Genomic DNA, 12,591 nt, shown 5'->3' with positions numbered 1-12,591 from the left:
AAAAGCATTGGAGAGATTGATTTTGACTATTGTTAACAGGAGTGGATCTAATAATTCATGGCTGAGGCTAGGCAAATTCAGATTACCTACAGCACCGAAGTGTTCAGTGTACTGTTAATGGCTTATCTCTTTGATGTATTTATTTATTTCAAGCCAAACTGAATTGGCACATGAAGAAATTCTCGGGACGTGGAGGCTTTAAACATCTTTGCCGGTGTCAGGTAAGTCCTACAAATCATGAACAAAGTGTGTGTTGTGTTAAAGATGGTATTATTTTATATTTAAACATATACTGCCAGGTAAGCTGGGGTTCAGTTAGAGAAGAGTTTACTTGAGAAGACCTTTCCCAGTTTAACATGCTTATTGCATTTAGTTTGCAATCTGGGAGAGAGGAAGGTTTATAAATATTTGAGTCGATATGGCCCTTGCTGGCTAGCTTACCTGTAAGAGCGTGGAGGGCTGGAAGTTATAAAGGTCCAATTCTAAGGACAGCACCTTTGAGTTAAAGAAATTTGGAAATTACAACATATTCTGGATTGTATTTTGCTTGTATAGCGGAGAAAGAGATAGGGTCTTCACATGACCCTATATTTCGTATTAAGGAAGTTATTCCTATATCGGTTCAGCATGGGCAGGAATTTGATTAGTGTACTATTTTGAGATGTTTGTTTTCCAAAATAGACTTAGGCTCAGAGTTTTACGTTTTTTGTCAAGCTTGTCATAAAGTTTTATTAGTGCAACAGCAGTGTCTGCTATGATATGCTTTGAATGGGGGAGTGGTGAGAGAGGGTAAAATACCATGTGAAGAGAGCAGGTCTTATAAAATTTGAAGATGATTAAATGGTCTCAAATAGAAACGAATGGGCTCGGTGATCGCAAAAAAAATGCTGTTTGGTAGTCCTAAAAATCAGCAAAAATCTAACTGGTTTTTAAGCTGGAGTTTTTTTCTTTAAAATGTTTCTCTTTTAGGTTTTGGAGGCTTGTTTGCCTATGTTTCTGAAGAACTCATTGGATAGTCTAATAGGTAACATGCTAATTAAATAGTTTGCATTGGTCGTGGCCATCATCTTGACTGTCTTCAATTCATCCTGAGTTTCAAAGACCATTCTTCCAGTAAGTCAGATATTTTACTTAGGTATCGTTTTCCTTGTACTTAATTGATACCACAGTCTTAACATTGAAGAAAAAGTCCTGTGTATTACAGGAAATCAGGCTCACAGGCCAGGCTAGTATTACTCAGAATGGACAGAGTGCAATGGATATTCAAGGACAGATTTATTTTTTGTCTTTGCTCATGGTGTTCCCAGAGTCTGGTGCATAGTTTCCAGTAGTATCAAGAATTGCATGCAGGGGAGTATCCATTTTATTTGTAAAATGAAATAGACACTCGTTGCAGCTTTATATGATGTCTCACCAGTGAGTTCACAGGGAATTCAGATGCCAGATGAGTAAAAAGCAGAGGCTTGACAGTTAACAAGAACAGTAGCGGGGACAAAGAACAGCCCTGGCAAGTGCCCTGACCTAAGTTAAAGGCTTGAGATGAGGTACCATTTAGATTTTTGCTGAGGTGTATTGCGGAGAGCCATTAACTTACGGATAAACTGGTCAACAGAGCCAAATCTGTGAAGTGTAGACACAGAAAAGCTCAGGAAACATTGTCAAAAGCCTTGCAAGTTCAGCTTTTTCAATTACATCAGTAAAAAGGCCGTTGCCGTTACTCAAGAGGCCCCCTTTCATAAAGCCAGTCAAGAATGTTGTATTAGACCTTGAAGTCATTTCTATGCAAAGATTTTCGCATACATTTTATCGCCTTTGCTCTCCATGAGAAGGATATCCATTCCATCTTTTGGAATTACAACCATAGTTGCTAACATTGAAGTACCCTGGACTTTACCAGGTACTGAGAAGTGTGTGAAATGGTCCCTGAGACAATCCAGAAGTACTTCTGAACATTATTTTTAGAAAGAAGCTGGTAAGCCTTTGGGACTTTACCAGTCTTCATTAAGTAGAAGGCTTTTTAAATGTCAGTCCTTATTATTTTATTCAAGTTCATTATCTTCAGTACTAGAAAATAATGGAATAGTAGTATCAAGGAGGTCTCTACAGGCCAGTGTATTAACCAGTGTTGGTGGCATACAAGTCTTATAATATTTTCTTAAGATGTCTACAATATCTTTGGCCAATGTGAGAGTTTAACATTGGGGTCTAAGATAGCTGTTATCCCAAGCTTTTACTTAATTTTGGTAGTTAGCAAGGACTTTACCCGCCTTGTTTCGAAGGCACAGTCATTTGGCTTTCTGAGAATTGAACCATAAGCCTTCTCTGTGGCTTAGAGCTTTGTTACATCCATAGTTGTGGGATGTTAATTTATTTAATATTGCCACATCTCCACTTAACTTGTGTTGTTCCAATGTTTCAGTATTGTTTTTTATCTGGGCTACAGTTAGGTTACAGTTTTGTATTGCATGTTGACTTAAAAAAAAACAACACATAAAATAAAAATACATCCTTGTATCCACCATAAATTTTCCATTATGACTGCCCCTTAGGCGTAATTGATATTTATTGGACCTGATAAATACCATTACCACCGGGACTGGACTTTATTGGGGCAATAGATATCACCTCCTAGTTAAGCCCTTTGAAATGAGACATATCATTCAAATGTGGGCTCTATTTGCACCAAAGTCTGCTGGTTCCACTATTTACTGGATCGTTTCCAACATTAAAACTCGACAGGCCTGACATTGTTAGCAAGAACACCCAAATAGATATGAAATGATCTGAATAAATTATACATGAAACATTGAAGAGGCCAGATGTGATTAATTTACTGCAAGAGTGCACTTCACTGTAATCTGAAGCATCTGAAGATGCAACAGGTAGTGGAAAGAGATGAACAATGAGCTCCGATGCAGACCTGCAACTAAACTAGGAGAGTCACACTAGCTGAATCCTACACAATGAAGAAAGGGCCATAGTCCACATACACAACAGTATGACAGAGAGGTCAGACTGATAGTCTTGTATGAAAATAAAAGTGCAACTAATAGGTGATTAGAGAAAATATCCCTCTAATTGAAAGCAGACATTATAGCAAAATGAGCTACATGTTAGCAGCAAATGCAAGTATTTGAGGTACAAATTTAAATCCTGACAAGACTGACTCAGCCAATGATTTTCTTGAAGTCTGTAAACTGAGTAAAACTGAGTGGAATGATGGTAGTGCCTGTTGATTGCAGCACGTAAGGACCTCAAGGCATTGTAAAGTTCTATATGTACATAAAGTGAAGCATTCAAACACGAAAGTAAGACTCTGCAGAACTGATAGTCAGAACAATGTTCAGCAACAAAGATTCACAAAAAAGCACAAATAATTAAGAGAAAGTACAATAGTATTTCTTTGCCATTACTGGTGGCAAACAACATTGCCACCACAAGTGGGATTTGTCAAACACTGAAGCAATCTCAAATGAAAGATATTGGCCAGAACCAAATATGTATTACGTGTGATGAAATTGGAAGAAGGTAACTAGCAAGATTTGCGAGAAGCAGTAAAGAAGAATGACAGTTGGTCTTTTTGGCATACAGTTGCCCATGTAGCTTGCATGAAAAAAGTTGTGTTAAGTTTTTTATCCACCTCAAATCTGGTGATGAGATGATATTCTGTGGGGCCTTTACTGATCAAAGCTCCTGCTTTTGGTCCCACATGTTATTGTATTGTCGAATGTCATTGTGGCTGGTGCTGTAATTCTGGAGTCTCGGACGGGAGCCGAAATTATCCCAATATACAAAAATGGAAGGGACAACCCGTGAAATTATAGACCCACTAGTCTGAGTAATGACCTTCAAAAAGTCTTCTACAGAAAACTTTTAGATACATTACAAGAATGGATGCTGGAAAATTAAATTTTGTCTAACTTGGAAGCTGGGTTCAGACTTAAGTTCATATCACTGACCAGGTCTTTCAATATATATTAATATTCAGGAAATTTGTGGCCATTAAAAGAAAAATTCAGTATCTGGCCATTGTAGACCGGAGAGCAGAGATTTATCCGTTTCCCAAATCTGCACTGTGGAAAGTTCTAAAACATATAGGCGTTCCGGATAATTTGTTGACTATAGTAATACATCTACACACTGACAACTAGGCCTAAGTCATGTGGGGAAGGACGTGTAAACTCATCATCATAATCTTTATTTCGATACAACAGTATCATAAAAGATACATTAAAATACACACAAAAAATGTATCACAATATTACAACTACCATACGTAGGTATAATTCAATAATTAAGAAGAAATGGATTGGGGCATCAATCATTATGCTAAAAACCATATAAATAGTTTAAAAAAGGCATAAAAAAAATAAGATCATTCTAATTTACAAGCATGATTTCTGGTGAGCTAATATATAATTGGTTCCACAACGCGTGTGTCATTTTACTATACAAACATTTGTCCTTTGTATTTCAATTTTTTACATTAGCTCCCGATAATTCATGCATTTTGGTAACAGTTCTATAAAAATTCCTAGAGCTTCTCACCAGCCTTTATTCTCAGGAAATTTACAGCCAGCAGAAACCTACTAATACCAAAGACGATGACCTGGCCAGTGTCAGTTTTTAGAATCCTTTCTGCTACTCTATACGATCTCACACCCATATTTGTGCAAAGAGGTTTAATCCATCTTTTCCTTGGGATCGAATAGGCCGGACAAAAAATAGAACATGTGTGATATCTTCCTTAACATTTCCTGAGCACTGGATACATGTTTCATTACTGTGAATTGTCCACCTTGCTGTGCTTGATTTCATAAGTACTCCATATCTATACTTCAAGTATAGCGTTTTAGCCAGCGGTGGATTAACTTCAGCCAAAAAGGATTCGAAGCAAGCACTATCTTTAAGCATAAGAAACTCACTAGTCAAGGATCTATTTGCTCTATCATTTAATCTAATATGGTCCATGAAGGCCCACAAGGATGCTTTTAGTATCTTTCTTGAGTTTGAGGTCAATGTTAATGGACTACTCCAAAAGTGTGCCAAGCCAATCTTCTTAAACCAAGTGCTAACGTGTTTGAACCATGTCATACAATTATTTTCATCCAGATCCTTAATCTCTGTTAGAGCTGCCCTATAATACAGTAGCTCAGGTGTTGTCCAAAGCCTGCCCCAAAACATCAGGGGTCTAATGATTACATAGTGATCCGTACGCTTCATATTAAGATCAAGTATTAATTGTGTTAACAGGGTTTGTACTGGTATTTTTAGCAAGGCTCTAAAAAATGTATTCTCATTAACCTCAAACACCTTTTTACATGAGGGGCCCCACAGTTCAGCACCGTATAGTGCTGCAGATTGAGCTTTAGACCGGAATACCTCAAGTGCTGGAAATACCACTTTATTGAGGCTATTTCCGTGTCTTTTCATAATCAGTAGTGTGTTTTGGGTTAATAACAGCTTGCTCTTTTCAATTTGGGTTTTCCATGTTGCTTTAGAATCCAGTGAAACTCCCAAGTAACTAAAGTTTTGAACATATTCCAGTTTTTGTCCGTTTAAACCAAATTTTCTCTAAAAGACTTATGAGGATTCATTGCCATATACTTTGTCTTATTAGCATTTATTTCTAAGCCTTTTTTGCTGCAGTAGGTTTGGAAAGTAGTAAGTAGAGATTATAGGCCCATAGGTGTTTGCGATATAAGAATGGTATCATCCGCAAATAGTAGGGCTGGTATTGGCTCACCTCCCAGCTTCGGTGCATCATTATTGCAACCTTGTAAAAAACAAGGAATGTCGTTAACAAATAAAGAAAACAAGGTTGGTGCCAGGACACATCCTTGACGAACCGCCCTTTCTATGGGGATTGAGCTAGTTAGTTCGCCACCAGTGCCCCACCTTACCTTTGCATAGTTATTTTGATGCAATCTAATAATTTGTTCCAAGAGGTTGGCCGGGAGTGCTTGCCTATTTAGTGTTTTCCATAACAAGTGCCTACGGATGAGGTCAAACGCGGCCCTAAAATCAACTAACGCCACATATAAATGGCCTTTCCTCAGATTTACATACTTCCAACACATACAGCAGAATCTAAAAACCTGATCTACGGTACTTATTTTTGTTCTAATCCCGCCTGGAATTTTGAGAGAATTGCCCTTTCATCAATCCAAGAATTAATGCGATTTAAAATATGCCTTGCATAGATTTTTTGTAAAACATCAATTAAACTAATCAGGCGATAGTTTGAGGGATCACTCCTATCGCCCTTTTTAAAAATGCAAATAATTTCTGCCCCCCTCTATGTCTCTGGTATATCAGCTCCCACGGCTATAAAATTACACAGGTAATTAATGTAAGGACCCCAGACAACAATATCATGTGTATATAGGTCTCCAGGGATCTTGTCTAGTCCTGGGGCTTTGCTAGTTTTAACTGCGTTAATGGCCAAATTCGTTTCTTGTAGGTTAAATTCTAGAGTTCCTTCGCTCGAGCTTAACGAAAGTCCGTCATTTGTGGAACTTCCAATCTCAGGGGCAGCATACAATTTTGCAAAGTGGTCTATCCAAGTAGTTTCATTGAGATAGACATCTCTAGAGCCCTTTTCACTTCTGTTCCCATTTGCAATGATTTTCCAAAATGCCATTTGATCCCTGCTTTTTGCTGCTAACAGCAGATCAAGCCAAATTTTGTCGTCCCAGAGTGTTTAGGCGTTCTCTAAGACTCTCTTATATTTTGATCTGGCTCCCTTAACTATCGAGCTATTATTGCTTTTAATGGCTAGTACTAACTCAGCTTTGGCACTACGGCAATCTTTATTATACCAAGGTTTCCTCATCGGCTTTTGTTTTCCATTTTTCACATTTGGTTTAACTTTTTTTGTTACCAATGGGAATAATGCCTTAAAGAGTCCCTCATGTAAATCTAAAAATGTGTTCTTATCCATTTTCATAGTAGTATAATTAAAAAAAGTATTTGCAAAAGTGTTATAGGTACTTGCTAACTTCTCGCCGTGCTCCAGCATGTGTGCCCATTTAACGGAGCGGCGGTTATTACTAACTATGATATTATCCATACAATTACATGGGTTACTTCTACTCTCTGCTAAGCTAGTCAATATACTACTTTTTAGGACGAGTTCGAGCGGACGATGATCGCTCTCCACTCTTGGTATAATTTTCAGATCTACAGCATAGTGCCAAATATCAAATGATAAAATAATGTAATCTATTTTACTTTCAGTAGTACTTCTCCAGAAGGTTGGTGCCTTTAGTAAATCTGATGGAAGGCGACCAGTACATGCCCTCAAGCTATGTGTCACTGTCAGTCTCATTATTTGGAGTGTTAAGGTAGTACACGAGACCGGTTTACAGTTAGATAAAACAGGGATCTTGTTCGCCAGATCTTCATCTTCTAAAATCATTCTGAGCCCCGTAATGGGTTCATAGTTGCAATTAAGGTCTCCACCAATTACTATACTTGCACTAGTGTCCACTAGAGTTAAAATAGAATCCATTCGGTCAATTATTGTTGACTCCTTTGATGCCAAACCTGGTCTGTTATAAATATTATATATATGCAGCACCCTTTTATCCTTTGTCACTATTTTGATTCCTAATATATCTAAGGAATCTGTCACTAATTGTGTTACACTAATATCGAGGGTCACCTTGACCCAGATAACTAGACCGCCAAAGGCTTTTCCTCTTATGGACGGAACAGCTGCTATGTAGAAACTTTTGTATCCCACCCTGTGTATGTTCTTAGTTGACCATGTCTCCTGTAGCAAACAAATGTCGCTGGTTTCAATAAACTCATTCCACTCAGGATCCCTGGTGTTCTTTTTAAGACCCACGATGTTCCATGAAATAATTTTTAAGTCGGGACCAGCTATATAGTTTGCATCAAGTATAGGTTATTCACTAGTTATTGTATCAATGCCGTTTAAGAGCAATAACTCATCCTTACTCATACAGCATTTCTCTTAATCCCTAATCTTCTCATACAGGTTCCCAATGGGTACTATACTTGTCCCTTCTATTTCCCTATCTAATGCAGTAAATACATTTGCAATAGATTTTGGCTGATGCAGTCAATCTACTGCTTCCAACAGAGAGAACTCTTGAAATCTATTAGGGTTGTCTGGAAATAGTAAATTTACTTGTTTTTTATTTGCTCCAGTTTCCGATGGTTTATAAAAATATCCCAGTGGTAATGTGTGGATATTCGTTTTCCAAGTTAGAGTTTCCTCATGTGCTTTCAGTAGGGTGCGGGCTGTATGGGGGTGTTTAAAATTTACAACAATGCAGTCTCCCTGTTTGTCTTTAGGGGAACCTCCCACCCATCCTACCCTACGCACCATCAGAATTTCACTTATTTTGTTTATATTAAACCTTTTATATTTAGATAACCAATCTACGGCTTTGTTCCTCAAGTTATGCCAGGATTCACTCTGATTCCTTTTCAGTGCAGGGACGCCTGCTAGAACTAAAACATAGGGACACGTGGCAGGTGGTAAATTCAAATTATCTAGATTAGGAATCAAGTCTGTCCCCTTGGGGCTATACATTGTTGCCCTAAAACTAGCACGCTCTGAGCCAGATAGGATGTTATGTGGACTGACGGTGGCCTTCCTCCTTTGCTCATGTGCCCCTAAAACCTCTGCACCATTTCTTAACTGGACACTACTTGAGGATCCTGTGCATGATTGGTTTAAGATTTTCAATGTTCTATCCACATCATCACAGACTCTCTTATCCCCTGTGAGCAGTTTTAAATCAGCTATTAGGGTTGCCCCTTCAGTGGTTATACCGTTTCCTTCTCCACTGCTCTTACTTAGAAGGTGAGCTACATCATTTAACTGGGCAATTTTATCGTCTATGGCCCTTAACTTACCATCCATACATTCATTTATTTTTACCTAGATGGAGTCTAGGGCAGTTTTAAAAATATCCGCCACAGTTTGTTCTAGAGCTTCTATTATCTCATTTTCCCTGGCTAATCCAAGGTGATCGTTGGCATCAGTTTGCATCCCAATCGTTCTAAACCTATTGCCTTTACTTTCGATCGCAGTTAGATCCCCATTACCCAAATTCCCTCTCACTCCTACTTTCCCTTTTTTTGGCCAGATTTTTTCCCCTTCTGGGATTTTTCACTTTTCTCCTCATTGGATATTACCAATGTCCCCACTGTTTTTTGTGCCCGTAGTCTGCTTGAAATCCCCAGGCTTGCCTGCGCATTCATATCAAGCAATTCCATTGAGTCTATTATTGGATTATTCAAGACCGGTTGGATGTTAACACCATCATGTTGGTTGTCTATGCCTGAATTTGAAAGCAAAGTATTTATTGGAGACTGTGCTGTAGTCACTGTATATGTAGGAAGTTTGGAAGGGTCTAGCGAAAGTCTTCTTTGTGCCAGTTCGATTTCGTGGCATAATACAGATTCAGCACGTGTTATAAAATCATCCAATGTCCCTGCTGTTCCCTTCCTTTTGCTCATTGTTGAATTAGACATTATCAAGGAGCAAAATGCTAACCAATAAGAGTGGCCACCAAAGTTCAAAACAATGATTTAATATAATTCAATTAGGGACATGTGTACTCTAACACACTGAGATGTAAACCGGCCAAACTAAAGTGTGGCGTACAGTGAGGAAAGAAAGAAAAACACAAGAAGGACCATTTGCAGTTGCACCTTAGAGTCAGTCTTAAGTGGCGCGAAATGCCTTTTGTTTGCCACAAAATGTCCAACGAGGGTCTACGACAGAAGTCAATAAATGGGAGGGCTCAAGAGCAGTCACTAGTACTGAGCAGGGAAGTTAATTAGTCAAGCAAGAACAAAGTAGGCAAGGATTAATTCAGGGTATATCAGGGTATACTCTGTCAAAAACAGTACCCTCATTAAAACAGGAACCAAGAGGGAGGGCCCGGCCCGACCTCCTACGGCCTCCTCCGGCCACAGACGGCCCGCCCTTTGCGCGGGCTTCGCCCGCGCATCCCGCGGGACGAGGATCCAAGGAGCCCTTTAAGCGCCTCCTGGCGCGTTGTTGCCGCGGCAGCGGTGTGCTTGCCGCGAGCGGAATGCTGGGGGTGGTGGTCCGGCTGTAAGTGGAGCACCGGTCCAGGTCCCCGGTAAGGGTCAAGCAGCGTCTCGATGGGGGGCGCGTAGTGCCTAGATACTGCCCAGGTCCAGAAAGAAAAAACCACAGGAACACAAGGAACTCAGTCCCCAGGAGCCCTTTAAGCGCCTCCTGGCGCGTCGTTGCCGCATCAGCGGCGTGCTTGCCGCGAGCGGAATGCTGGGGGTGGTGGTCCGGCTGTAAGTGGAGCACCGGTCCCGGTCCCCGGTAAGGGTCAAGCAGCGTCTCGATGCAAGGCGCGTAGCGCCTAGATACTGCCCAGGTCCAGAAAGAAAAAAACAACAACTGACAAACTGCATTAGCACACACAGACGTGTTCAAATTGCTGCATGTAAAGGACCCACATTGTTCTCCGTCTATAGTAACGATGACAAGTTGGCTAATATAATTTCTTGTACACTACAAAATTTGAAAACCCAACTAACTCTGCAGTATCGAGCAACTGCAATCTTAGAAATGTTTCAGCCTACCACGTCCAGGTCTGTGTCCCCAGCCCTACAAGTCTAACGAGCAAAGGGCCTAAGAGCATCGCTTTAATGCACAGAGAACTGGGGAAACGGTAGTCTTGTCAGTTATTCCAGGTTAGAGAACACATTTATAAGGTTTATAAATAGTTTCTGTTGTAAATGACTTTTAAAATTCTGTCGGTTATATTTCCAGTTCGTAAGACCATGAAAAATTCAGGGTCTTACTTGGTATTTTATTGCACTGCTTGTTGGTATCACAGAAGAAAACTTGATAATCAGGCAAAACACTCTACTGCACTAAGGAACCTTGAGTCGGAGATCCAAATGGAATTAGTGGGAATACATATGGAATCTAGCACAGGGTATACAAAGCCAGTTTTACGAGGCCTGTGTGAAACAAGGACAGGTGACAATTTTGTTTTTATAGTCTTCGGACTGTCTACATTTTTGCACTTTGCCTGGTGTTAGGCCTGAAGAGTGATTTACTAAACAGCAAGACTGTACTGAACTGTCGTATATTCATACTTCTGTGTAAATTTATAGAAGTGTATTTTTGATATTTGTGTATGTTACTGTACTGTACGTTTTATAAGGGATCCCCTGAAATAAATATTAATTAATGAAAAATGTAACAACATTCCCTTGGATCAACCAAATCACGAGTCACACCACCATCAAGAAAACCTTCACATAGGAAAGCACCTGAAGCCACTTTTGCATATAGTCAAGACGACGTTCTTATCGATAACAACCTAAAAGTACACGAAAGTCCAGAAAGTCTGGAGCTGGATCCAGAAAAGAAGCTGAGCTTCACACCATCTTCAGTAACTGGAACAGCAAGTCTGACTCAATGAACTCTGTGATCAGAAAACAGTTTTAAGGAACGCGACTAAAGGGATGTCTGAGTTGGGAGAGAAATGTTGAGTCATCTTTAAAGGGAGAGGCCATTCTCTAAGAAGCTGGAGCAAGGAATTCTTCCAGGCCCTCAGGCAGGGTACAGGAACCCCCATCCTGCCCCAGGAACTCAACATAAGTGCGTGGAGGAGCAAAGCATTTGAATGGAGTCAGCCCAAAGACTGCATGGGTGGAGCAAGCTCCCTCAGAACTATAGAGATGAAGTAGAAAAGAGAGAATAAGGCATAGTTCAGTGACGCACCAGTGTCTGTCTGTTCTCTTCACCCAGCACTCGGGTCACTACAGTAAGGAAGTACAATTTCAATTTGCTAGTACCAACTTTGATAGATTATCTTGATTTTGGTTCTAAACTTTGAAAAGTTTGGGGTAATTATTGGCTCATTTTAGCTGTGAGATACATTTTACTGTGCTTCCTTATAGCTTTCAAATCCTAGGTAAGAATGTGGACAGTTACAAGAACATTTTCCCATAACAATTATACAGTTTATGTACACCTTGCAGTAGCATGTGAGATCAGCACCTACAAATCAATAACATAAAAATATATTTTTGCATTTCCCAAATCCTTTGCAATTGTACAGATTCGTACAAACAGATATTGATTGGTTCAATTACAAAAAACACATTGCTGTGGCTGTGATGCATCCCACGATTATGTTTTCATGACTGTGTTGTCTGACATATGTAATGTCAGCTTTAATGACAATTATCAATTGGGCTGCTCAGTGTTCACAAAAAACGTCTATTCATTACCGTCAGCGGAGAATCAAGGGGGATAGAGGTGGAGCATACAACAGCCACAGTCACATCACCAGTAATGGAAATGGGATCTGGGCTGATGGACAGGCTTTCAATCTTCCCTGGATGTGGGAGGTCATCACACTGGGACCAGGAGAATCCTTGAACCTGCCAGGAGAGGAAGAAGAAGATGGTAAGGACCACAGGCTTGCACAGGTTAGTATAAAGCATTGCGGGACAGAAGGTAAGGGATGCTTGGGGAAAATGCTGGTGTGGCACTCATCTGTATGATTGGAAGGAACAAGACCAGTGGTTAATTTGAGCCAGTGTTTT

The 12,591-nt window shown here is 39.9% G+C and overlaps 1 protein-coding gene across 1 annotated transcript in view; it reads right to left on the bottom strand.

Annotated features, from left to right (window-relative positions):
* Positions 1-12,591, bottom strand: part of GM2A (ganglioside GM2 activator) — a 68,918-nt gene that overhangs the window by 14,682 nt on the left and 41,645 nt on the right. Inside the window, exon 3 of the mRNA XM_078653626.1 lies at positions 12,274-12,426. Coding sequence (XP_078509752.1) covers positions 12,274-12,426 — 153 coding nt within the window. The remainder of the gene's footprint in view (positions 1-12,273; positions 12,427-12,591) is intronic.

The sequence above is a fragment of the Lissotriton helveticus genome, chromosome 7 (genome assembly GCF_964261635.1).
Source record: "Lissotriton helveticus chromosome 7, aLisHel1.1, whole genome shotgun sequence".
In the NCBI taxonomy this organism is placed as follows: Eukaryota; Metazoa; Chordata; class Amphibia; order Caudata; family Salamandridae; genus Lissotriton; species Lissotriton helveticus.
Note: the sequence above shows the minus strand (reverse complement) of the source record. Positions and strands in the feature narration are given on the sequence as shown.